The sequence below is a fragment of the Ursus maritimus genome, unplaced genomic scaffold (assembly GCF_017311325.1).
Source record: "Ursus maritimus isolate PB19 unplaced genomic scaffold, ASM1731132v1 scaffold_34, whole genome shotgun sequence".
In the NCBI taxonomy this organism is placed as follows: Eukaryota; Metazoa; Chordata; class Mammalia; order Carnivora; family Ursidae; genus Ursus; species Ursus maritimus.
In genome coordinates this window covers 28,844,665-28,869,580 of record NW_024426008.1, presented here as the reverse complement: position 1 = coordinate 28,869,580, position 24,916 = coordinate 28,844,665, and the positions used below count along the sequence as shown (strand labels likewise).

The following is a 24,916-nucleotide window of genomic DNA, read 5'->3' as shown; positions in this document are numbered from 1 at the left end:
ATCTCAGGGTCCTGGGATCGAGTCCCACTTCCCCCTTCAGATCAAGTCCCTCTGCTCGGCGAGGAGTCTGTTTCTCCCTCTGTCTGCCATTCCCCCCTGCTTATGCTCTGTCCCTCTCTCTCTCTCTAATAAATAAATAAACAAATCTTAAAAAATAATAAAATAAGCTATGTCTAGCTTTCTTGTCTTCATTTTCAGACTTCTATGGCATATTAGAATAAGACTGCCCTCCCATGGTGAAAATAAGGTAATCTGTCTAATAAATTTAATGGGCTCATTTTTGGGGTGAAAATATTTAGAAATATGTATCTTTTTTAAGATAAGTGGGGAGTTAGAGGTAGACTATTCTGTGGTCTCAGAATGGACACAGACAGTAAAATCCCCATAGTTGTAGTGTCACAGCTGCTCACCAACCCGAGGCTTGTCGTGAGTCACAGGTGTGAAGTCACCTGTTCCCTCTGGGGAAGCAGCTTCCTCATCCTAGAAATTTAAATGAGGCTGCTTCTAGATCCAAAGTTCTGTTGTTCCCTTTGTTCTATATGGCACCTTATCTTTGTCTTTCTGTTATTTGGGGGTTTCCACTTCATAGCCAACCCCGTCCTTTAATCCCATCTGAGAATTCTTGGAGTCACCTTTGAGACTTAGTAGTCTGACATCCTCCGTGTTTTCTGTGGAATTATATAATATTGCTGCAAGTACCCTTTAGGTGAGAGGAACACTTTTGTTTCTTCAAAGTATTGAAATGATTAGACATATAGATAAGACATGGACCCAGGAAGCGGAACTGCCATTACTTATGTAACAGTTATTAAGGTTAACAGTTATTAAGAAAATTTATTTAAAAAATTTTAAGAAGAGGGCTGTGCTCCCGGTGGCAAAGTTCTGATTGGCGGAGCAGGATAACGAATGACGTTTGCTGGGGGGGGGGGGGGGGGGGTGTGTGGACTGGGAAGGGTGTGGAAGAGCCTCTGGGGTGATGAGCATGGTTTATATCCTGATCTGCATCATGCCACATGCAAAAATTAACTCAAAATGGAACACAGACCTAAGTGTAAGAGCAAAGACTCCTGAATATTAGGAGAAAACATAGATGTCAGTTTTTATGACCTTGGATTAGACCTTGTGACACCAAAAGCACAGGAATCAAAAGAAATTTCATCAAAACCAAAATTAAAAATTTTATTTCTGGGGCACCTGGGTGGCTCAGATAGTTAAGTGTCTGTCTTTGGCTCAGGTCATGATCTCCAGGTCCTAGGATTGAGCCCCCACATCAGGCTCCTGGCTGGCTCATCAGGAAGCCTGCTTCTCCCTCTCCCTCTCCCCCTGCTTGTGTGTTCTCTCTGTCCCTCTCTCTCAAATGAATAAATAAAATCTTTAAACAATAAAATAAAAAGAAAATCGAATTTTTTTTGTCCTGCGCCAGAGGATACCTACCATCAAGAAGTCGGAAAAACAACCTACAAAATGGGAGACAAATTTTGCAAGTCCTATATCTGATAAACGACTTGTGTCTGGAATAGATAGAGAACGAGACAACTCAGTAATAAGAAGAAGAATAACAGCAACAGCCAATTTAAAAATGGGTCAAGAATCTGAACAGACATTTCTCCAGAGAAGATAACAGATGGTCACCAAACACCAGAAGAGATGCTTGACATCACCAGTCGTCAGGAAAATGCAAATCAAAACCACAGTGAATTACCATATGGCTGCTACTGAAAAGATGGGCTACAACAAAATGTACGAGAGGACAGTAACTAGTATTGGTGAGGGTGTGAAGAAATTGCAACCTGTATGTGCTGCTGATGGGAATGTAGAATGGTGCAGCCACTATGAAAAGTAGTCTACAGTGCCTCAAAAAGTTCAACACAAAATTGACCTGCCAATTAACACTTCTAAGTACGTACCCAAAAGTGAAGACCGATGTCTACACAAACCTTGTAATACACAGGTATTTATAGCAGTATTATTCATAAGAGCCAAGAAATGGAAACAGCTTGTATGTCCGCCACCTGATGAGTGGGTCAGTGAATGTGGGCTGTGGATTCCGGAGAGTGGAATGTTACTCGGTGTTAAACAGGAATGCAGCCTGGACACAGCTGCAGCGTGGACGGACCTTGGAAACATGCTTAGTGGAAGAAGCCAGACAAAAAACACTGCCTATTGAAGGATTCCATTTATATGAAGCATCCAGAGTAGGAAAACCCATAGAGACAGAACGTGGATTTGCAGTTGCCTAAGGTGGGGAGTTACCTTCAGCGGGTAAAGGGTTCCTTTTTGGAGTGATCCAGTATTCTGAAATAGATTGTGTTGATGATGCCAGCCCTGCATACACTAAACACCACCCAACTGGGGCACCTGGGTGGCTCCGTCGGTTAAGCGTCTGACTCTTGATCAGGACCCAGGTCCTGAGCTCAGGGTCGTGGGATCCAGCCCAGCGTGGGGCTCCACGCTCAGCTGGGAGTCTGCTTGAGATTCTCTCTCTCCCTCTGCCTCTTCTCTGGCTCACATGCACGCACTTGGTCTCTTTCTCTTAAATAAATAAAGAAATCTTAAAAAAAAAAAAAAAAAGAAAACCAATGAACTGTGTTCTTTAAATTTCTCAATAAAGCTGTTATTAAAATAACATGGGAATATAAATGAATAGGATTGGCTATGAGTTGATTAGTTTCAAAACTGAGAAGTACATGGAAATTCATTGTATTGTTTTGTCTGCTTTTGCTTCAGTTGTATTTTCCTTTTAAAAAGGACTCAAAATGCAAGTCTTCATATCAGGACTTCACGTGACTGATTGTGCCCTGCATGGAAAGCTGGGAATGGCACATTGCTTTTGCTTCTTGCCCTCATTTGTCCCTGTGTTTCTGCCCTTTTGGCCCCTCTTTAAGCTCTTCCTCTGTCTAGGGAAGGGTTCATTTTAAAGCAGTTCTCTTTATTTCCATGTTCACTGCTGGGAATGCACACCTTGCTTGAGCACTCGTTGGAGCTGATTGGGAAGGAGGGTCTGTTTCGAAGCTCCCCAGATCCTGTGATAGGAACTGTCCTAAATCCCCACGATAACACTGAATGTGCGCCCTCTGACTGTTGTAAAGCACGGTTTGCGGCAGAACTGGAGGGATGGGTCAATGCCAGGAAGAAAGAAGATGTGCAGGATAAAAATGATCACGTCCTTACGATGAGGATAAAAGCTTTTCCTTTCCCTTCAGTGATGTAATTCAGAAATGTATTGAACCAAGGCAGTGTGCTAGCCTTTGGTGAGGGTTGGGCACAGATGAGGAGGCAGTGCTTGCACCCAGCATGGCTAAAGCACTGTGGAGAATGTGAGAAGAGGCCAGGAATAACCAGCTGAGCTAAGTTAGACTGTGATCGTGCAAAAGAGAAGCATAGCGTACTGGGAAGATTTGGATGGGGTGTTTGAGAAGCCACATCTGCTCTGGTAGAATCCAGGAAGAGCTGCTGAGTGAGTGACTTTTGACCCAGACGTTTGAGGTCATGTTTGATTTTGGTGGATGCAGAGGATGGCATCACAAGTACAGAGAAGCCGGAAATTACAGAGTGTATGTGAGAAACAGTAAGTTATCTTGGGGCTGGGGCATAAAAAGATATAAACATGAAATAAAAAGCTTAAAAACCATTATCTGAGTAGGTGAAGGGGGTTAAGAGTACATTTACTGTGATGAGCATTGATAATACATAGAATTGCTGAATCACTATATTAGAACCTGAAACTAATAGAACACTGAATGTTAACTATGGGAATTAAAATTTTTAAAATCATTATTTTCAAGTTGGAGATCACGGACAGTCTTGAAAGGTAGTTTAAGAAGTTTTTGTAATTCAGTGATCACTGAGAACTATCCGAGGCTTTCCACGCGGAGACTGACTGTAATTAATCCAGCTAGCGTGCAGGTCTCTTTGGTTGATCATATTAGATTTGGATTGGCAAAACGAGGCCAGGAACTGATTTTTGATATTCCGACCAGGAAATACAGCAGTTGTGACATAGTGAGAATGACGAGGGTGTGGCAGTGCGGCAGGACTTGCTGCAGAGGTGCAAGAGGGGCGGAATACTCCCGAGCAACTGGGAAAGAGAAGGCCAAGAGGGATGGTGACAGTCTGAAGAATTGTTTAGGGTTGATTTGATTGCGTTTTAAAGCTGCAGTTGTTTGGGTCTACTTTTAAGAGTTATTTACTCCCAGGTGAGGCCCACATTGAGATGTGGGCTTCAGAGGCCTTCCCTTAAAGGTATGGCTGATGCGTAGAAATGGACAAGATGGCCAGGGGGACAGAGAAAAGAAGGCCAGAAGATGAATATTGGGGGACACTAGCCACTAAAGAGCAGCCCGAAAGCTGGTGTCTCTGGAAGCCAAGTAGCAAAGACTCTCCAGAAGTAAGCACCATACAGAGTTTCATAGGGATGAGCACTGACCAAGCCAGTGTGTCATTGTGGGTAAAGGTGATGATCAAGTCCTAGATCTGGCATGGTCATTTAACCTTGTTTTCCAGTTTCCACACCTGAAAAACAGGTACCAAGTACAGGTGCCTGCCTCGTAGCAGTGCTGTGAGGATTATGTTAGTAAGTGCTGGTGAAAGCATTGTCAGGCTTATCCACATGGTACGATTTGGGAGAAACAGAGAATTGGTTAGTCAGGTACAGTACGTTGAGGACTACGTGAGCGTAGAGGTGATAAGGACAGAAGGAAGGCAGTTCTTTCAAAAAAGTTGGAATTATTAAGGAAGGAAAAATAATGCAGTAGTTTTAGGAGGAATACACTTGATTTAAAACACACACACACACACACACACACACACACTCACACACTCTTTAGGGGCCCCCGGGTGGCGCAGTTGGTTAAGCGTCTGACTCTTGGTTTCAGCTCAGGTCCGGATCGCAGGGTCATGAGATCGAGACCCAGGTTGGGCTCTGTGCTTGGCACAGAGTCTGCTGGAGATTCTCTCCCCCTCTCCCTTCTGCCTTTCTTGCTTGTACTCTCACTCACTCTCTCTCTCTCTCTCTCAAATAAATAAATCTTTAAAAAATAAAAAAATAAACTTTAGTTTTAGTGACTTCAGGTGATTTTCAAAAAGTATTAAGTTTTTTCCATGAATTCAATGATGATTTTTATTGTAGTATTTGGGAGAAAATATGGATGGGTTGTCTTTGAGATTTTTTTCTGTCTTGAAGTCCTTTATAAGCCCAGTAAGGTGTAGTAGTGATTTATTTTCAAACTTTAATGGATTTCAAGTGAGTAATATTTTATATTTGCCATAGAATGGATTTGTGGCAGAAAACTTTTAAATTTGGTTTGGTTGTTTATGATTTTTATTAGTGATTTGTGTTTTTGTAAACTTATAACCAAAAATGGTTAACAGCTGTGGGATGAAAAACAACATTAATAACAGGAAATTAACTGCAGTGATTTCAGGAATCATTTCCAGCATTTAAAAATTTTTTGTTCTGTCTCTTTAGAAAAAGATAAACTTAGCTACTTTAAGCTCTACTACTGACATAGTAGACTGATCTGTTTAACCTTATGAATTGAATTATTAATTTTATGTGCGCCTGGGTGGCTCAGTCTTTAAGCATCTGGCTTCAGCTCAGGGCGTGATCCCAGACTCCTGGGATCGAGCCCCATATCGGGCTCCTCTGCTGGGAGCCTGCTTCTTCCTCTCCCGCTCCCCCTGCTTGTGTTCCCTCTCTTGCTGCCTGTCTCTCTCTCTCAAATAAATAAAAATCTTACAAAACAAAAAAAGAATTATTAATTTTAAGACCTGGGTTCTTAAAATTTCAGTGAACATTTTACTTATGTTCTTACAAGTGGTGGGGTATCACAGTTTTATTTTTCTGATATATTAGAGCAAAATGAATTATTGGAACTATTGGAACTTTAGAATATTTTAATTTTAAAATGATTATCATTGTAATATATCCTCTTCATGTTAGCAGCTTCATAATCTTTTATTTGTCTCATTACTCAGTAATTTTGCAGTATAGTAGTTACTCATATTTTATGAACCGTTACGGTTTACAAAGCAGTTTCACGTAATTTTTTTAAATTGAAGTATAGTTGACACACAGTGTTCTGTTAGTTTCAGCTGTACAACATAGTGATTGACAAGTCTGTACATTACTCAGCGCTCACCTCAGTAAGTGTAGTCACTATCTGTCCGCACACATTATTGCAAAATCATTGACTCTATTCCCTATGCTGTACTTTTCATCCCCATGACTGACTTATATTATGGTTGGAACGCTGTACCTCTTAATCCCCTTCACCTGTTACCCATTGATCCACCCACCTCCCCTAGGGCAACCATTCTTTGTATTTAAATCTATTTGTGCATTTGTTTCATAAATTCCACATATGTGTGAAATCGTCTGGTATTTGTCTTTCTCTGACTTATTTTACTTAGCATAATACCCTCCAGGTCTATTCATGTTGTCACTAATTGTACAATTTCATTCTTTTTATGGCTGAGTAATACTCCATTGTATATATATATGCACCGTACCTTCTTTATCCTCTCATCTATGGGACACGTGGGCTGCTTCCGTATCATGGCTATTGTGAATACTGCAGTAAACACAGGGGTACATAATCTTTACAAGTTAGTGTTTTCATTTTCTTTGGGTAAGTACCCAGTAGAGGAATTATTGGATCATATGGTACTTCGGCTTTTAATTTTGAGGAACCTCCATACTGTTTACACATTGGCCACATGAATTTACATTCCCACCAACAGTGTAATAAGGTTTCTTTTTCTTGACATCCTCATCAACACTCATTATTTCTTGTCTTCTTGATTTCAGCTATTCAGGCAGGTGTGAGGTGATATCTCATTGTAATTTAGATTTGTGTTTCCCTGATGAGTGATGTTGAGCATGTTTTCACATGTCTGTTGGCATCTTTCTGTCTTCTATGGAAAAATGTCTCTAATAAAAAATGCCTCTGCCCATTTTTTAATAGGATGGTTTGCTTTTTGGGTGTTGAGTTGTGTAAGTTTTCTTTATATATTTTGGATACTAACACTTTATCACATATGTCATGTGCAAATATCTCCTCCCATTCAGATTGCCCCCCCCCTTTTTTTTGATGGTTTCCTTTGGTGTGCAGTTTTTTATTATGATGAAGTCCCAATAGTTTATTTTTGCTTTTCTTTCCCTTGCCTCAGGAGACATATCTATAAATATGTTGCTATGGCCGATGTTCGAGGTATTACTGCCTATATTTTCTTTCAGGAATTTTATGGTTTCAGGTCTCACATTTAGGTTTTTAATCCACTTTTAGTTTATTTGTGTGTATGCTGTAAGAGTGTAGCCCAGTTTCATTCTTTTGCATGTAGCTGTCCTGTTTTCCCAGCACCATTTATTGAAGAGACTGGCTTTTCCCCATTGTATATTCATGTCTCCTTTGTTGTAGGGTAATTGCTCATACAAGCATGGCTTTATTTCTGGGCTCGTATTTTGTTCCATGGATCTATGAGTCTATTTTTGTGCCAGGACCATACTGTTTGATTAGTATAGCTTTGTAGGGTACCTTGAAACCTAGGATTGCAGTACCGACAGCTTTGTTCTTTCTTGAGATTGCTTTGACTGTTCAGAGTCTTCTGTGGTACCATACAAATTTTAGTATTATTTGTTCTTATTCTGCGAAAATTCATATACATTTTTAATTCAATCCTCAGGGCAGCCTAACTGATGAGTATTGTCACCATTACCCTTTGTGGATGAGGAGACAGACTCAAAGAGGTTGTCACTTACCAGGACTATAAAAGGACTTGAATTTCTGGTTTTGTTCTTCCAACTCAAAGCTCTGCATCCCTGGGCTCATTCTGTCATATCACTACTGGTGGTTAACTTTTATTATCTTTATTTTATTTTATTTTATTTTATTTATTTCATAAGTTAGGCTCCACGCCCAGCATGGGGCCCAATATGGGGCTTGAATTCGCGACCCTGAAATGAAAACCTGAGCGGAGATCAGGAGTTGAGATGCTCAGCCAACTGAGCCACTCAAGCAGTCCACCTTCTATTACATTCATCACACTTTGATCTTGTCCCTATAGTTTACAAACAAAGTAACTGTTTTGTTCCACGTTTCCAAACTTGGGTCAGAATTTAGAAATTAAGTAAATTTCCTGTAGAGCATTGTTCTCAGCCAGCTGCCATGAGACTCCACCCTCACCACTTGCACCCCCCCCCATTGGCAGGTTGGCAGACATTGTTGGGTGCCCCACTGTGGGAGTGGGGTGCAGGTGCTCTTGGCGTTTTGTGGGCAGAGACCTTCTGCAAAGGAGAGGACAGTCCATCCCCCACTTCAGTCCCAGAGCAGTCCAGTCCAGGGTGCCAGCAGTGCCGTAGTTGTAGGCCCTCACTAGGAAGAACAAGACCCATTTACCTGTTGCTGACCTGGGTGTTCAAACTCTCCACCCTACCTTACATATATGCAATATTTTTCTACTATGCTCCAAATTTTTTAAAATCTAGTTTTTGTGGTAGTTCAAGATAAAGGTGATTATGTTTCATAGCACAAGCATAATTTGGAGTATTTCGGGACTGTCCCTATGAGAAAGCATTGATACTGTGCTAAAAGTATTATATTTAAGTTAGAGTTTTCTGAAAAATAGTTTATGTTCCTGGGTGGGAGAAGAAAAATTAAACCAAAGCACAAGTATTTTATTTCAAGCCAATATTTTAATGTTGTTTTTTTTTTTAATTTTCCAGCTTTGCCTATGTTGAATGTAAATAAAAAATACATAGGGTACGCTTAGCTTTTGTACAGACCTTTAGTTTCTTTGTGTTTTGTTTAGTACTCTGCGTGTTCAGTTATACCAGCTGTATTTTCAGAGTTGTTTAGTTTGTCGTGTTTGAGTAAACAGTTTGTGTAGAATGGACAGTGTCCAGCTCTTCCAGCCAAGGTCTCACAAGGGACATCTTGAAAGTGCTCCTTAGCTTTGAGGTGACATTGTCCTATGACCTAACAATTGATGTACTGTTGCAAGCTTATAATAACTGAGATAATAAAGAATGTGGATTACAGATTTTATATAGACACTATTTTTATAGAGGTTTTATAATCAGGTAATAATAATTAAATTAAAAAAGCATGTGCTGTAGTCCGAAGCCAGATGTTATGAATAGCATCTGTCAAGTTAATAACACAGAAGGCCTTATTATGAGGAGTTAAACATGGACAGTAAAGCTCTAAGATATGAGAATTTGAATAAGATTATATGAAATCATACTTCAACATTAACAGAAACATTACAGTACTACCCGAGTTATTAAAAAAAGAATAAGAATAATATAATGTACTCTTCATGTAACCATTCTTGTCAATTTTGATTTGCTAACAGCAAATGAAAGAGCACAAATTTTGCTAAGTCAAGCATTCCAATTACAGTACAGTTCTTTTTAAAATGCACTTGATAACAAAGTGTTAAATACTGAATGTGTTATTTTTTTTGTTACTGAGAAAAGAATGTTCAAGCATAAGATTTATGCAGAATCCGTTTGTATAGAAAAGGAAACTGCAGTAGATACATGTTTCTCTTAATCCTGATGTAGCAATAGTTTTGCAAAATTCTGTTGAAATTTTTTGTCGTAAAGTAAGTCAGTGGACTTACCATTTAGGAATAGCTTTTGCTTGTTTGCATAATACCACCATTTTTAATAGAGTTCAAGTATTCCAAATGTAACAATTTTTAAATTTTATATTAAATGGATAATAACTACTTCCTGAAGTTCCCGAGCTGCACACTCATTCTGCTCACGACACAGCGGAAAGCTGCAGGCTGCACTTCCCAGTACCTCACGGGGTTGTTGGATAAACTTATTGCACTGTATAAAGATTTCTTCATCTTCGGTACTGTTGGGCAGAAGTCATTCACTCCTACTTTCGTAATTGAATTAGAGTGAAGGAAGATTATCTGTAGCAGTAGGAGAAAGTACACAATCAATGTAAAATGAAGGTGTTCTTGTTATAGTCCACATTTGTTCATGGGTTTACTTGTCCGTTTATTTCACACTGATTTGAATGTATTTCATTTAAAATATATGTACGTGTGTGTTTATGCCTGTTGAATATTTATTATGCCCACTCAGGATCTATGTGACGCACGAAAGTGTTGTGTGTGTGCAGAGCCACAGAGGCTCCCGCCATGGCCCAGAGTGCACTGCCCGGTCAGCACACAACGCCCTCCCCCCCTCCTCTTACCTCTGTAGCGGTGTATGCACGTGCTTACTCCAGTGCGTGTTGACAACACTGGGTTTTAAAAGTGCTACAAATGAGCAGAACGAAATTGAATGCTCCCAACATGAGGCTTGTGAATATGAATTGTTAGCTAGCATTTTCTGTGATCAAGGCAAGAAGTGTAGAGCTCTTTTTTCTAAGTTGCTTTCCAGAAAAATATGTCTGTTAACAGCTTGAATATATATGTGTAACACAGGATCAATAGTCAAATCTTTATTTGTACTAGTGGACAAAATACAGTTTTATAAACTGCATATATGTCTTTTATATTATTACTCAGAAAGAATGGACAGTATAGGGACTTCCCTCCATTCTCTTTAACATCCCTTTAAATTCTTCTTTGGTCTTTTTGGCAACTGAGATTTCTGAGAAGTAAGAGCAGTCTACTGACAGCATTTTGGCAGATGAAAGAGTAGAAGCCTTTTGCGGGTAAGGCCAAGGTATCAGTTCTGGCTGCCATTACCTCTAGATTGTACCTTTACATTTTGGTGAGATTGATCTGAGCCAGTCATGAGAACTCTAGGCATTGCTAAAACCTTTAAGTTGGGTGTTGGAGCCCCCTGTGCCCTCCATCAGTCTTGGGGGTTTTGTGAGAGGTGCTTTATGTGCTTCATGCATGTTTTCCCGCAGCTCATAGTCATTGCAAGGCGTAGTTTTCCACAGAATCGACCTCACTGGGGAACGGTGCTGGATGTTGGTGTGTTTGCTTTGTGGACATTTGCTGAAGTGTACCCTTATGACTTGTGTTCTCCTTTATAATTCTGTTTTTTGTGTGTTCTATTCATTAAAAAAAAAAAAATGTTAGTAAGAGTATGGGGAGATTTAAAAGCAGCCAGAAGTTGGAATCAGAGTAAATTCTTTACTTGTGAATAAAGAATGCAAATTGGGGATGGCTTGAGAAAGGAGAGACTCAGGTTTTGCTCACTGGTCAGACATTTAAATGCAGCACTGAAAAAAAAGTAAAGCTCATAGCCTTGAGATGAACATCTGCTTATACCACGTCCATTGTGATGGCTTTTGTCTCAAAGGAGCGTAGTGGACAAAACTTGTTTAAAGATAAATTGGGAAGAAATCTAAAAGAAGCAAGTGACTCAGGCCCAGTTTTGTTCTCAATGTGTTTTTGCTTCTTGGCAGATGAGGATGTTGTAAATCAAGGAAAGCACATGAGAAAAGTGAACTAAGATGAAATGGGATTAAGTGGGAATTCTTAATTTGAGGATTTTAGATGAAAATCAGAGAGATCTGTGAAACTCATAAATTGTGTACAAAGTATTATCTTCATTTTTTGTTCTTGGGAGGATCTAAAACTTTATCAGATGCTGCAAGGATTCTGGGGCCCTTCCCACCTAGTCAGGAGTTGCCAGATTCAAACAAAAAGGTTTCTAACAATGAAGAAGAGGAAAGGGGAACCCATGATGCCCCAAATACTGACTTCTGATTATGTATTCTGAGATCAATTTTTAAAAATCATACCCACTTCTAATCTAGCACTACACTGATAATGAAAATACCTGGGATCTTGTCCACCCGCTCTTGGTGAAACGTTTCCAGAATGAAAGGGTATGTGATCCTCCTCGGATTCCTCCTGACCAGTCCTGCCTTTACATAGCCCCTGCCGCCCCCGAAACCTGAAATTAGCCAGGTCAGTAGCTTTGCCACAGTGGCTTCAGCAATAGGAGGACCTAGAGGATGGAAGGGGGTACCTGAGCATTTTAGCTAACGTCTGCTTAGAAGACGTTTCTTCAGAACACCCCAGGCAACCTGCCGAGTCGTTACATGTCATGTGAGTTACACTTGCTGCTTGCATGAAGTTTGCTTCAGATACTCATGCGTCTCACAGAAAGGAAGGAAAGTACTAGTATCTACAAAACACAGGTGGAAGAATGTTTTACCTGGAGGTATTTCAACTCCTGTAATCCTGGAGGGATTTTTTTTAGCTTGTTGTTTTCCAGGTGTATTTCTCTAACTCGTGGGATGTTAGCAAGACTTCCATTTTCGATGTCTGTGATTCTGTTATTTCCTAGGCCCAGCCTAAAAATGGCATAAAATGCATCAACTCTTAGGCAGACGTTGTGATAGTTGGCCCAAAACACCACAGCTGCATGGGACACAAAAGCCTGACCTATTTGCGTGTGTTTAGAGAAAGGTTCTTCCTGGTTGCACGTCATAACCCATTTCATGGTGTGATGGCTGTCTGTCTCCTCTGCTGTCACCAAACTCTGTAGCTAACCTACACCAACCAAAGGGTCATCTGAAAAGTTCTTTTCCTCATTTCACTTGGTGTCCCTCTACCACCCCCAAGACAGAGTAGGGTATAGCTGTCCCTGTTCGTTTTATCTTCGTGACGGTGACAGACTTGATTAGGTCCCTCCGCTTCCGCCAGGGGTCTCGTTAGTATCTCCTTCGTATCCCAACAGCTTCTGAGTTAGGGTTTGGAGGGGTTTTACCTTTGCAGTTCTTTGTATCGTTTAAAATCCTCGAGTTCCACGGTTGAAATTTTATTGTAGTCTAAATGCAGCTCCAGTAAAGTTGATGGTAGATCTAGGGTAAGAAAAGGAATAAGCACGTCAGATGGAGTAAAACCAAGCCCCACTGATTGTTCATGTACTTGTGCAATTTCACACCGTAGTCTTAGGCAGTCCTTTAGAGATCTGCTATTTTTTTCAACTTTTTATTACGGAAAATTTCACACAGAAATGGAAGCTAGTGTCATGAGCCACCACACTGCAGTGTCCAGTTTTCCACATGTCTTTCGTCCACCACATCAGTTATCTGTCATTGGCTTGTCCGTTGGTTTTCCTTCATTCACTTGTTTTTTGCTGGAGTATTTAAAATCAAATCCCACACATGTCACTTCACCTGTGAAGGCGTCACCCGGTGTCCTTAACTCCTCTCAGGTCCTCTTGTTTCCACATAACCACCTTGTCAGTGTCACATCTAAAGGAAGTCGCAGTGATTCTTCATGATCACGGAATGTTCCTTTCCCTAACGATCTCAGAGAAGTGTTTTACAGTTGATTTTTTCAGGTCGGGATCCAAATAGAAGTTTACAGAATGCATTGGGTTCTCCCATCTCTTAAAATTTCTTTCACTATTAAATAGTAAACTTTTTTCCCTGTCTTGCATTGACGTTTTTCGGTTATTGGTTTGTTTGAGGTACTCATTTGTGGATTGGACTGAGACTTCTGCATTTTGTTTGTCCTAGTCATTTCTTAGAAGCTAGTGGTTAGATGGAGAGACTGGATTAAATTCAGTAGATCAGCCTTTCACCTGATGGTCTTAGCGCTCGTCGATGAGCGCTACAGGATCTGTTATTTCATTAAGAATGGGAAAACGGTGATTTTCTGATTTTGTCACGCTTAATATATTTATCAGGTAGGATTCGTATCTAAAGAATTTTCCTTCATCAATTATTTAGTCACTGTGTAATACAATTTTAACAGAAAAGGCTTGCTTCTAACATAAAATGCTTGCTTCTTATAAGTAATGAGTTGGTGCAATGCCCAGAGGTGACCAGTGAAAGTTTTTTAAGTATTTTTCTGAACACCTGGGTTTTTACTCTGATATATTGGATCTGTTGCAGTATTTATTCTCTTCAGTTAGTAGTAGTTTCTGCATAAAGAGAAGCACCTACAGTATAACCTGGCACATGCCAGGTACCCTATGAATGTGCACATCTTCTCTTCTCAGCCCTTCACGTTCTGACCCCAGCCGTCCCCAGATTAACCAGAATATTAAATCACACGTTATTTATTAGGCTTCTATATATAACGTATTATTTGTCAATCATAGGTTCTAGTTAGCTAGCTAGGGAAAGTTTTCTTTTTTCCAACTCTTATGGAAAACATTTCCTTCCTTTATTAGTGTTTAAGTCTGTTGAAAGTAACCAAAGCAACCTTATAAATATCAGTACTCTTGCTGGCTGAATTTATATTGATTCCAGAGTCTGCTTTGGATTTTAGAAGTAAAAAAAACTAGAGAGAGCAGGAAAGCAATTCTAAACTTGGGAGAGTTCTAATTTTTTGAATTCTGGTAAGTCGGGCTGAATTATATTTATGGAATGACTGTGTCCTCCAATATGTAAAAGAACAGAGGGGAGGTTCTTTCTTCAGAGACCTTACATACTAGTTGAGCAAATCTGTCACACATACAGAAATCATCGGTGTTCTCACCTGTTCTAGAATATGTTGTGGCAACTCAAAGAGAGAAATCCGTTCGTGTTGAGCAGTCAGGGAAACTTTTTGGAAGAGGTTTTGTAGAACTTGAGGGGACGGTTCCCTTTGCTGGGGCATGGAGAAAAGGGATGACGCAAGAGAAGAGCAGAGCCCCTGCAGGGTACGTGAGCAGTGTAGGCGTCTGGGTGGGAGCTCAGTGACTGTTAGCACACACGTGGCTGCTTTTGCGCAGATCCTTCTATTCCTACCCTGTGTTCAAAAGGTGTCTTCTCCCCTCCATGCAGTGCTGCTCTGTAGCAGACTTTTCCAAGTGGCCTGGGAGGAAGGCATGTTTCACCTCTCCTTGTGTTAATATGTCAGGTCTGGTCAGGACCCTTTCGTCTTCTGCCTAATTTCATCCTGCTGCAAGGGATAGTGATGATTGGATTTCCACAGTCAGCCTTCCCATTTTAGCAAATAAATGATAAAAACAAAAAACATCAATGGCTTTTGAATGTTATAGGGATCTTGAAAGAGCAGTTATATAAGTTGAGAGATTTAATTCCAATCTAAATTTCTAAGGATAGTGGCACCTGAGTGGTTCAGTCGGTTAAGCGTCTGCCTTCTGCTCAGGGCATGATCCCAGAGTCCTGGGATCGAGGCCACATTGGGCTCCCTGCTCGGCAAGGAGTCTGCTTCCCCTTCTGCCTCTGCCCCTCACCCCTGCTCATGCGGCTCTCTCTCACAAATAAATAAAATCCTGACATTCTAAGGATATAATACGTTCCTTAAGCCTTTGGAAAAATCTTGAAAACATCATTAGAGGTCAAGCCTTCGTTTTTAAGATACACTGAAACTTGAAGAGACTTGCTCTCGGGATGTGTTGCAGTGTAGGAGAGGCTGCTGGTGGGCACAGCTCTGGGGCAGCGAGCACCAGCCTTTCTCCTCCCTGACCCTCCTCTCCTCCCCTCTGCCTGCCCCTCACTTTCGTGTCCTGTCAGCATGTCAGAGGCATTTTATGTATAGAACGTATTAGGTGGCATGTATTTTTGTTGGTGGTGTCTGAAAGATGAGAGAGAAATCATTTTAGGTTTGTTGTTGAAAAACAGCCACCTTACTGAAAGCTAAATAAGGTGGCTTTTTAATTGTGTTGTTCTGAATTAAACTGATTTTTCCTGTATAAAAAAATTGTCTTTCCAACTTGTACTTCGTATGATTTTTCTCCTAAGTGAAAGATCATCACTTGGTTCCTAAGCGCAGCTTTGCTGCGTCCTTTAACTTAAGAGCTGTTTGTTTTGTTCATCTTCCGCATCAGGTGAGTAGTAGAAAAAGGTTTCGATGAAGTCTCTGCTTTTCCTGTGGACACTGAAGGACAGAGCTGTTTGAAAGGAAACTATATGATCGATCACAGGGGTTATTTCTGACTCATGTCATCATCACGGCAGAGGGCGAGCACCCCTGTCAGAGACGGTTCCCGAGAAAGGTGAGCCGATGCAGCTCACCGCCGCACGGAGGGCTTGCCTAGAGCGCTAGGAACCGGTCCCATAGCGAACTGAAGAAGCACCTTCCTTTGAGGCACCAGCTTCAGGTCCCATCATAAAGAACAAGTCTCCATCACGTCAGGAGAGGGCGTTCACTGGGTGCCTGACACCATCCTCAGACCTTTCTGTGCGCTGGCCCATTAATCTGCACAGCACCCGAGTGAAGAAATGGGGCACGAGGGGCACGCCCACCCCTGCCAGAGCCTGCATCTGCCCCAGTCTGGCCCCGTGCATCTTCCCCAACCTTCTTCTCTAGAGAATGTCCACCTCTAGCAAGTACTTCACAGAATGACAGGTATAGATGAGTAAATGTTAGGAAGAAGGAATAAAAAGTGCATTACTTCTTAATGTTTGTTCTCACTGGGGAAACAAAAAGATTCTGGTTTCATACTGGGAAAAAGAAAAAGCACTGGATAGGGCTCTTTATGTGTGTGAGGAAACAACAAATTTCACACTACCTTGACCAGATATACTGATGAAAAGTGTTCTGACCACCTTGGGTTTTGATAGTGTCAGTATATTTCATGGTCATTTAAAGGCGACAATTTTTTTTTAAAGTACGTTATCTTAAATGAATACAAACCTTTAGGAATTGAGGTCAGTTTTGCTTCTGCAATTCTGATATGGAACACTGTCACTCCTTCAAATGCCCCTGGTTCAATTCCATTATTATCGAGAGGGTTTGCACTCATTTCTGTGGGGGCAAATGACATAATTTAGCATGCATCCGTTGTGTATGAAGGAGACTCAGTGCGGGTACAGACATCGCAAGGACATTTCACTCACTGGGTTTATTTCTGTGTCTCTCTATTCCCTTTTGTTGCTGTCAGAAGAAGACTGCTTCATACTACATAGTACAAGTAGCAATATGCTTATATCACGGTAGATTAATACTAGAATAGATTTATTATAGAGGATATATAAATAGATTTTTGCTTTGAATTGCTAAGTCAGTGACTTGTTATCACTCTGTTCTGACCATGACAATATTTTGTTGTATTAATCTTATATTAGAAGAAAGATGAGCCTTCATATAATTTAAAACATTTATGTTTTCCAAGATACATTTGTCACCTAAGTTTTAAATTATAAGTCAATTAGAGATTGTTATTTTATTAACAGAAATATAATTTTGGGGAGATGCCAGTAAGTGAGGCTGTTTGGTAAGTGCCAGGCATTTGGCTGACCTAAGTAAGTGAGGAAGTGAATGAGAATATTGATTACGAATTTTGAGTGAATATTGGAGAGGAAGATGATGTGGTTATACGATGGGTGTTAGATGTAAAATAGGGTAGAGTTTATAACAGAAGTTTCTACGGCAGAAATTTCCTCAGCTCAGCAATCTTGAAGCAGATAATGTAAATTAGATGTACATCTCAAATAATCTCTAAATTAATTTTATACATTGTGTATGAGTAGTTTATATAACACATTAAAAATACTACCCTTTTGGTGAAAGCGTAACCTTATTTTTTTAAAAAATGCTACCTTTAAATTAAATATGAATAATGGATTTTACAGATTAGGGTGCAGTCAGAAAACTGAAACCACAATAGGTGTTTGAAAAGGGATCTTGAGAGTGTCTGTTAGAAACAGCATATTTTTTTAAGGGCTATAAATTTTGTTTGATGCTTTGATTTGTAAATGGCTTAGCTAGTTAAAGATTATTAGATTTAAAAAGTTGATTTTGGAACTTACCAGTCTTATACATTGTTGGTGATGATGAAGACCTATCTTTGCATATTGCATATAATTCCAGAACATTTCATCCGTTTGCATAAACTTACCTAGAACATGTAAAGTAGTCATGCCTTTGAATGTCTCCTTTTGTATTTTCTTAACTTTGTTATCATGAATTCTGAGTTCTGCTAGGGACTTGGGGAGGTTAAATGGTATTTCACTTAGTTGATTGTGGGACAAATAGAGCCTTCTCAACTTCTTTGTGGTTAGAAAAGCTTTTGGGTGAATCTTTGTTAGCTTATTGTTGTTCAGAATCAAAGCCTAGATAAAGCATAAAGAGATACACCGTATTATGAAGTGGACTTGGTTTACCGGTACTCTTCAGTGAGTAGTTCCTTGTGGAAAGCGATGCAGATTATATCATTCACATACTTTATTACCTGTGTAAATAATTCCCCAGTCCAATCTAAGCCAAAACAAATATTTACTACTGAGTTGGAACAGAGTGGTTTTGAGCCTTTGGTTTATCTTTCAGTAGGTGATCTGTTCACACAGTTAAGCCCTCCCCCCGGCACCCCATTTCCCTTCATGGAAGTGATCAATGGTATTTAAAAATCTATTCAGGGGGCACCTGAGTGGCTCAGTTGGCTAGGCGTCCAACTCTTGGTTTCGGCTCAGGTCATGATCTCAGGGTGGTGAAATCAAGCCCCAGGTCAGGCTCTGCACTCAGCAGGGAATCTGCTTGAGGAGTCTCTCTCTCTCTTCCCCTCCCCCCCCCTCAAATAAAATGAAATGAAATGAAAATCTATTCAGTCGCACCAAATGTGTTGTTATATGATTTTATCTACTTTTAAAATCTCACTTCTTTTATTTTTACTAATGTGAAGCATTTTTCCCAGATGGGGACACCTGTAGGAGTAAACTGCTACAAAATGCCATCTGCATGCTGGCGTGTCTCAGACACTGGGGAGATAGCAGTGCGTCCTGAGGAATGCCTCAACCCCTTCTCAGGGACCCATGACAGCAGCCTCAGAGGAGCTCAGAGCCCAGACAGCAGCCCAGCTCTGCACGGTCTGGAGTCAAGCCTGTGAGGCATGCGGAGGGCGCCTGAGTGCAGCGCCTGGGTGTGCTGGGCGGTGGAAACTAAGCCATGTTTCCCAAGGGTGGTGGCTGGGGGCTTCATTCCTTGGGACCTTCTTTCAGAGAGCAGCTCTAGACTCATTCCGTTCATGAATGTTGTCACTAATTCCATTCTACACCAACCTTCCGGATGTTTCCAGAGAGAATATGCCTATCTAGTGTTATTCACATCTTGGTTCTTCCACAGAAGAAATACAAACACTTTGGTAGCTAAACTCCCTTGATTATTCCCTTTCCTGTAGGAAAAGTAGGCTCCACGCTCAGCGAGGAGCCCGTCTTGGGGCTTGTACTCATGACCCGAGATCGAGACCTGAGCCGAGGTCAGGAGTCAGACGGTCCACCAACTGAGCCAGCCGGGCACCCCGTAGGCCCTTTTCTTATCCTCCTGTCCGGGGTACTGTCCATGACAGTTTTCCCCTGAAGGAGAACAGGAGCTGTAACATGTCCTTTTTCCTGTGTGCCACCAGCTAAGTGCATTCTCTTCTCCTTTAGGGAAGAGTGTGGTAACAACTTGGTGAGCCTTCACTCAACCCTATGATACAAAGTTAGCAGAAATTATCTCTGGCCCAGTTCCTCTACCCTCTGCACTTTGTTCTGCCATGGTGGGCGCTTGCTGTAGGCCTCCACTGTTGGGGGTCCCAGAAGGAGCGTGTGCCTCAGCTGTTTGTTCATATCTTCCCGTTAGGACATGCACTTGCCAGAGCTGCCTAAAAGGAAGAGTGAGGAGTGCGGAATGGAGTGAGTTTGTATGGAGGGCCCTCTGCGCCTGCCCCCACAGACCGGGTTAGCGGAGCATCTGCCATTCACCTACACTTGCCGTTCCAGAAGTGACAGTCACAGAGCCCCAGGCAATGTGGTTATATGTAAGGACAGAAGATGAGAAAAGGGAAGCCTTTCAGAAGTCGGACAGGAGGTCCTCCTGATGAGTGAGGCTGTACCAGCCGCTGACAGCGAATCGGGCGTGTGTGTAATGATTCCACAAATTCCCTAAAGCTGGATTGTCCTTTGTGTAAGAACCAGAGGGCCAAATAGCCAGCCGAAACAGAGAATTTATAGAATATCTAAAAAACATTTTGATTCTCTTTAGGGACAGGTACCATACAAGATGATACTATAATTAAATGTTTCAAAATAGCGTGCCGACAGTTCAGGTAGAGAGTGTGCATTGGAAATGCTTTCCCGTTGAGCCAGTCAGGAAGCACGAGGGCTGTTGGCAGCACAGTGAGCATCTTACATGCATTCATTCCTCTGAGTTCCGTAGCATTGTTACAGCTCTGTCACAGCAGGGGACGTCAGGCTTGGCGAGGCAAGCCACTGGCACAGTGCTCACTTCTAGTGGGGCCAAGGTTTGAGTCAAGCCTGCCTGACTCCAAACCCACTACCCCTCCAACAAGTGCCACGTAAAACTGACCAGTTGGAAACTGAGGCCTAACACAGCTCCTGACACCTTTCAGACTCATTTCCCAGTGAATAATGGGAGTACAAATGGGCTAAGTCCCTGGGATACTCCTAAAATGTAATAAAATTATATGACAAATTGAATACTGTTTATGATTTTGGTATTGAATACAACATTAATTATTCTTGTGGTTGTGTAGATCAGCATAAAGTTGAAGAAGTAGTAGAAGCATTCGTAGGCTGTATTTCCAACTTCTGAGAGTTAATAATGGCCTTGCCATCCTCCAGAAGTTTCTGTGGTCTGAAGTTGGAGGGATGGACTGGGACAGATTCTTGGTGAGATTGTCCTAATATTTAAGTGATGTCTCAGTTATAAGATAAATATATGCTCTTCCAATCGCTCTTTTTTTATATATGGAAACTTTATAATGTATGGAGCCTTACCAAATCTAAGCTGTCCAGTCACGGCCCTGGGAACCCACACCTGGCAGCTCAGGGTGGTGTGGCTTTGCCCGGAGGGTAGGGAGAGAGCCTAAGGAAAGAGCATTCCCTGTGGTGCTAGAACAGGGCCAGCCTCAGTGTCCTTGCTCATCCAGCAGACATGAACTGCTTGCATAATGGGACTGAATAGTCCCCTTTCCCTGCCGGCTAGGATGGGTCATCAGGGTCCATGCACTGACCCGAGTGTCATGGGAAGGCAGGGTGGCCTGGAAGAGGGCAGGAGGAGAACAGGCCTACATGGGTGGCTGAAAGAGAATTCTGTGGCCATGGTGTCTGTCCATTCTCCTCTCAGTGCTGTAACTGCCCTGGGCATGACAGGCCTTACATTTCTGCCCTCCAGCACAGCATGAGAATGTGCCTTGAAGGGGAGTGTTGGCTGACCTCCACACCCCCACCCTAACTCTGTGCTGAGGGGAAGTGACACCCCCATGGCTGGGACATGTGAAATCGGGCTCTTCCCAAACCCAATTCCGAAATAAGTTAGACATTTTACTTCCTAAAATCTAAGTGTTACATAGAAAACTAAGAATCTTTTAAATCTTGAAAAATTAAAATATTAATAAATATTGTAAGGAAAAATTCTTTTTCATTTTTAAAATTCTAGGGGGGGAAAAAGCCATACTAGTGTATATTAATTAGATATAATGCATGTCCTACTCTCAGAGGTTTATGGTGTCTTCAGATAAGTCAACAGGTTTGGGTACAGATTTTCTTAAACAGTATGCTAATGAGTTCTTATAAGTAATCATCACCTTACTCATTTTAGTGTATAGTGACTGTAATTACCTAAATAGATCATAAGCTCATTTGGGGACCATTTACTTAAGTTCTTATTAGTCCATTGCCTTTTACCTGGCTGTCGTTTCAGTTAACATCACTTGAACTGAATTAAATTCATTAAATCTAATTTCTCATTAACTAGAACAGTACTGAATATCAGAGATTCTGTCATTCTTCACACACAGAAAAATAAGACTTGTTTACACAAAATACCAGTAATCCTTTTAACAGAGATTTTCACTTAAATATGAACATATATATTCTTACGTAAAGTGAAGTGAGTCCTTTAAAATCATTTTCTTTGATTTCCTTAATTTTATTGTTTTGAAGGTCAACCATTTGAGTATCCAGTGGAATGTTGCTTGGGACAGAGGACAAACCTAAGAAATAAACGAACATGTTAACACACACACGATATGCTGAAGAGGAGTTTTCTAACATGATGGAAATGTACATTCATTAAAATCCATGGTTACCATTAAGAAAAAGCAAAGACATTGCTCTTTGGAAAGGCCTGAAGACCTTTTCAAGGAGCTTATGTATTTCTGCAAGGTGTCTAGCTGGTCTGTCACTGCTCCTCTGCACAAGGTGACAGAGAAGGAGGTAGATTAGGGCGCGCCAGTATGGCCGCAGGGAGGAGTGCAGCTTCTGCTGGTGCCCTCCGGCCAAGGAGCAGTCACGGTCTCTGCCACTTCTCAGGCTGTTGTAGGGCTGAATTGGAACCTGTGGGTTTTGATCATTTTAAGAAGCCTCAACATGTAGAAAGTTGTGCTCAGAAAATACATTATTTTCATGTACATTCTTTAAAATGTTACTGCGTATTTCCTTTAATAATGAATTCCTCCAATCAGTTGTCAGTTATTTAATTTACAAAAGCTTACTCATCCGTACCTCCCTGTTGATGTCTGGGTGTGCGGTAGACCTTTGCTGACACCCTCCCCCTCAGCTCTGGGTCTCTTCCAGCCATTGATTTAACCCCCCTGTCGTTCACACTCATCCTCAAAGGTTTGATAGTAGCTTTCTTTCTGTCATGTGGGGTTAAGGTACAGCTGCATCGTGCTGTGTATGTAGGTACTCAGTCATGTTAGTTGAATTACTTACAGACTTAATGTTTTTTTCCCCCCTTGAATTAAAAAACAAAGAAGAGCAGGAAATTACCAAGAACTGTACGTGGTGCGTTTCTTCCTTACTTTCCTTGCTTTCCCTAGATGGCCGAACATACCCACCCTACTTGATGTCAGGCCTTACAGTAGTTATGCTTGACGAACATGGGGCCTTCTTGTTTTTCCCCAGCATTTGTTATTGAAATGTTCAAATATACAGAAAAGTTGAAAGAATTTTACAGTGAAAACCCATAGTCTCTTTCTACCATCAACATTTACTATACTTCATCTATCAATTCATCTTTTTTTATGCATTTTACAGGGAGTTTCAGATGTTAGTATGCTTTTGGGGGAGCCATCCTTCCTCCTAAGGAGCAGTAGTATATTTAATAACCCCATCAAAGGGCTCGGTATCAAAGTACTGGGAAGGTCAGCACTCCACCCTATAGCCCTGAATACTTTTCCCTCCATAGTTTACGGTGACGACTCACTCCTTTAAGAAGTTTGACCATAGATAGAAAGAGGGAAAGGGGATCACTTGGCGGGTTAGCAAGGTAGCCATTTTGATATACGATCTTGGTCTTAGGAAATGAAGTGGAAGGTCTTGGAGGAAGCAGGTGGCTCTGCAGAAAGCACTGGGTAACTTAGAGACTTGGACTGACCTTGCTCACCCCACCCCTGATGAAACTGGAAGCTCTGGAAAGAAATTTATTTTCTGAGGGAGAAAGAATAACAGGGCTCCAGACCCTTTTCATTGTCTTGGTCACTTGGGAGAGGTATGGTATGTACAGAATGACAGGTGTGTGCCACACCTTGGCTTCCCACAGTGGGGCAGTTCTGAGCCTTCCCCTCTTCTGGAAATGGCCGGTACAGTGAACCCTGGTGTGCATTCCCCATCACACCCTCTCCCTGAGCAGGGTATGAGTGTACCCCTCTATTCAAGAGCATCTTCATTAGAAATATTTTAAAAAATAAAGCAGTCAGAGAATTATACATTTTAAGACTTTAGAAAGGGATTTAGTTCAGTCACTTCTTTTCTAGACGGTTCTAAACCTAAATCATTCAAAACAAAGTGCACTGACTTTAAAATGTCATGATTAGAGATTTCAAAACCTGTTTATTACTCTAGACAAGCAATTTATCTTGTCCTCATAGAATGTTATTAGAAAGCACACTGTCAACCTGCTGACATCCTGAAATGAACCACAGTGATGTCCATTCTCTCTGAGGGAAATGTTCTATATATGAAATTCCCATTGCTTTCCTCTGGCTTTCTGGATTTTTAAAATAAGTTTGGATGTACTTTGGGTTTGTTATATTTTCAAAAAACTTAAATGAAAAATTGCTTTACAATTAGTGAGCTGATTTTTGAAATTTCAGTGAGGACTCTTAACTATCCTTTCAATTTTATCAGAATGACATTTTTCTCCAAAACAATTTGACATATGTTCTTACCTAGATCGGAGCAGTGTACAACTCTCGAGTAGCATTGGCATCCAAATGGACATGTTGGGAACAGATCGAAAGGGAAGAAGGGGTTAATTGGCTCTCTTGTTGGAAAAAGGGAGTTGTCATCATCAGGGTCACCATCCACTTCATCTTCCATGTCCTTCAGCATCATGTTCTTCAGCGTCACGTACGAAGGGCGAAATAAGGGCTTTGCAGAGCATAAAGCCAAGAGCGCTAGGAGCACACACTCCTTCATGTCCGACCTAGGACTTAAGAAGACACTGAGATTAAATCCAAATTTAAACAGAATCAGAGCTAGTAAGAGCACAACAAAATGGCATTCTGACCCGTTGCTAGGGTGAGTAAATTTATAAAAAGTTTTTGGAAAAAGCAGTTTGGCAATATGCATTGGAAGTTTTAAAAATATCTTTATTTTTCAAAATCCACTAATTCTTTTTGTAATCTAGTCTCAGGAAAGAATTCTAATGTGCATAAAGATGTCTACCACAGAATTATATATAATAGCAAAAAGTTTAAAGATAATACTAATGGCTTAAGTGAAATAGTAAAATAAAATAGGGTGTATGTATTCTACAAAATACTTTTGAACTCACAAAATACTTGCAAAGTTTACAAATATTGGGGCGCCTGGGTGGCTCAGTCGGTTAAGCGTCTGCCTTTGGCTCAGGTCATGATTCCCGGGGTCCTGGGATCAAGCCCCAAGCCGGGCTCTCTGTTCAGTGGGGATCCTGCTTGTCCCTCTCCCTCTGCCTCCTGCTTGTGCTCTCTCTCTCTCTCTCTCAAATAAATAAAAATCTTTAAAAAATTTTTAAAAATAAAAATATGGAACATTTTTGGAATTAAAAAAGCAAATATAAATTCCATATGTAAAGTATACTTACAAACACTCAAAACTTGGCA

The 24,916-nt window shown here is 41.0% G+C and overlaps 2 protein-coding genes across 4 annotated transcripts in view; one reads left to right on the top strand and one right to left on the bottom strand.

Moving 5' to 3' along the window:
- LOC103663166 (centromere protein P) overlaps positions 1 to 24,916 on the top strand; it is a 248,300-nt gene that overhangs the window by 118,841 nt on the left and 104,543 nt on the right. The gene's annotated exons all lie outside the window — the stretch shown is intronic.
- ASPN (asporin) lies at positions 8,831 to 24,251 on the bottom strand. Its single transcript, XM_008690864.1, has 7 exons — positions 24,002 to 24,251; positions 21,711 to 21,823; positions 17,732 to 17,945; positions 16,528 to 16,638; positions 12,698 to 12,791; positions 12,143 to 12,281; positions 8,831 to 9,927 (listed from the first exon to the last, which is right to left on the bottom strand). The coding sequence occupies exons 1-7, from the start codon at positions 24,249 to 24,251 to the stop codon at positions 9,730 to 9,732; spliced, it is 1,119 nt and encodes a 372-aa protein (XP_008689086.1). The 3' UTR covers positions 8,831 to 9,729.

Bases quoted from the DNA above. Each gene is read 5' to 3' on its own strand.
- ASPN (XM_008690864.1), bottom strand. From the start codon at position 24,251: ATGAAGGAGTGTGTGCTCCTAGCGCTCTTGGCTTTATGCTCTGCAAAG. The intron at 17,946-21,710 runs GTAAGAATATAT...TGCTTTATCTAG, and splicing joins AAGGACTCACTTCACTTTAC to GCTTTGATTCTGAACAACAA. The intron at 12,792-16,527 runs GTTTGTATTCAT...TTCTTACCCTAG, and splicing joins ACTGACCTCAATTCCTAAAG to ATCTACCATCAACTTTACTG.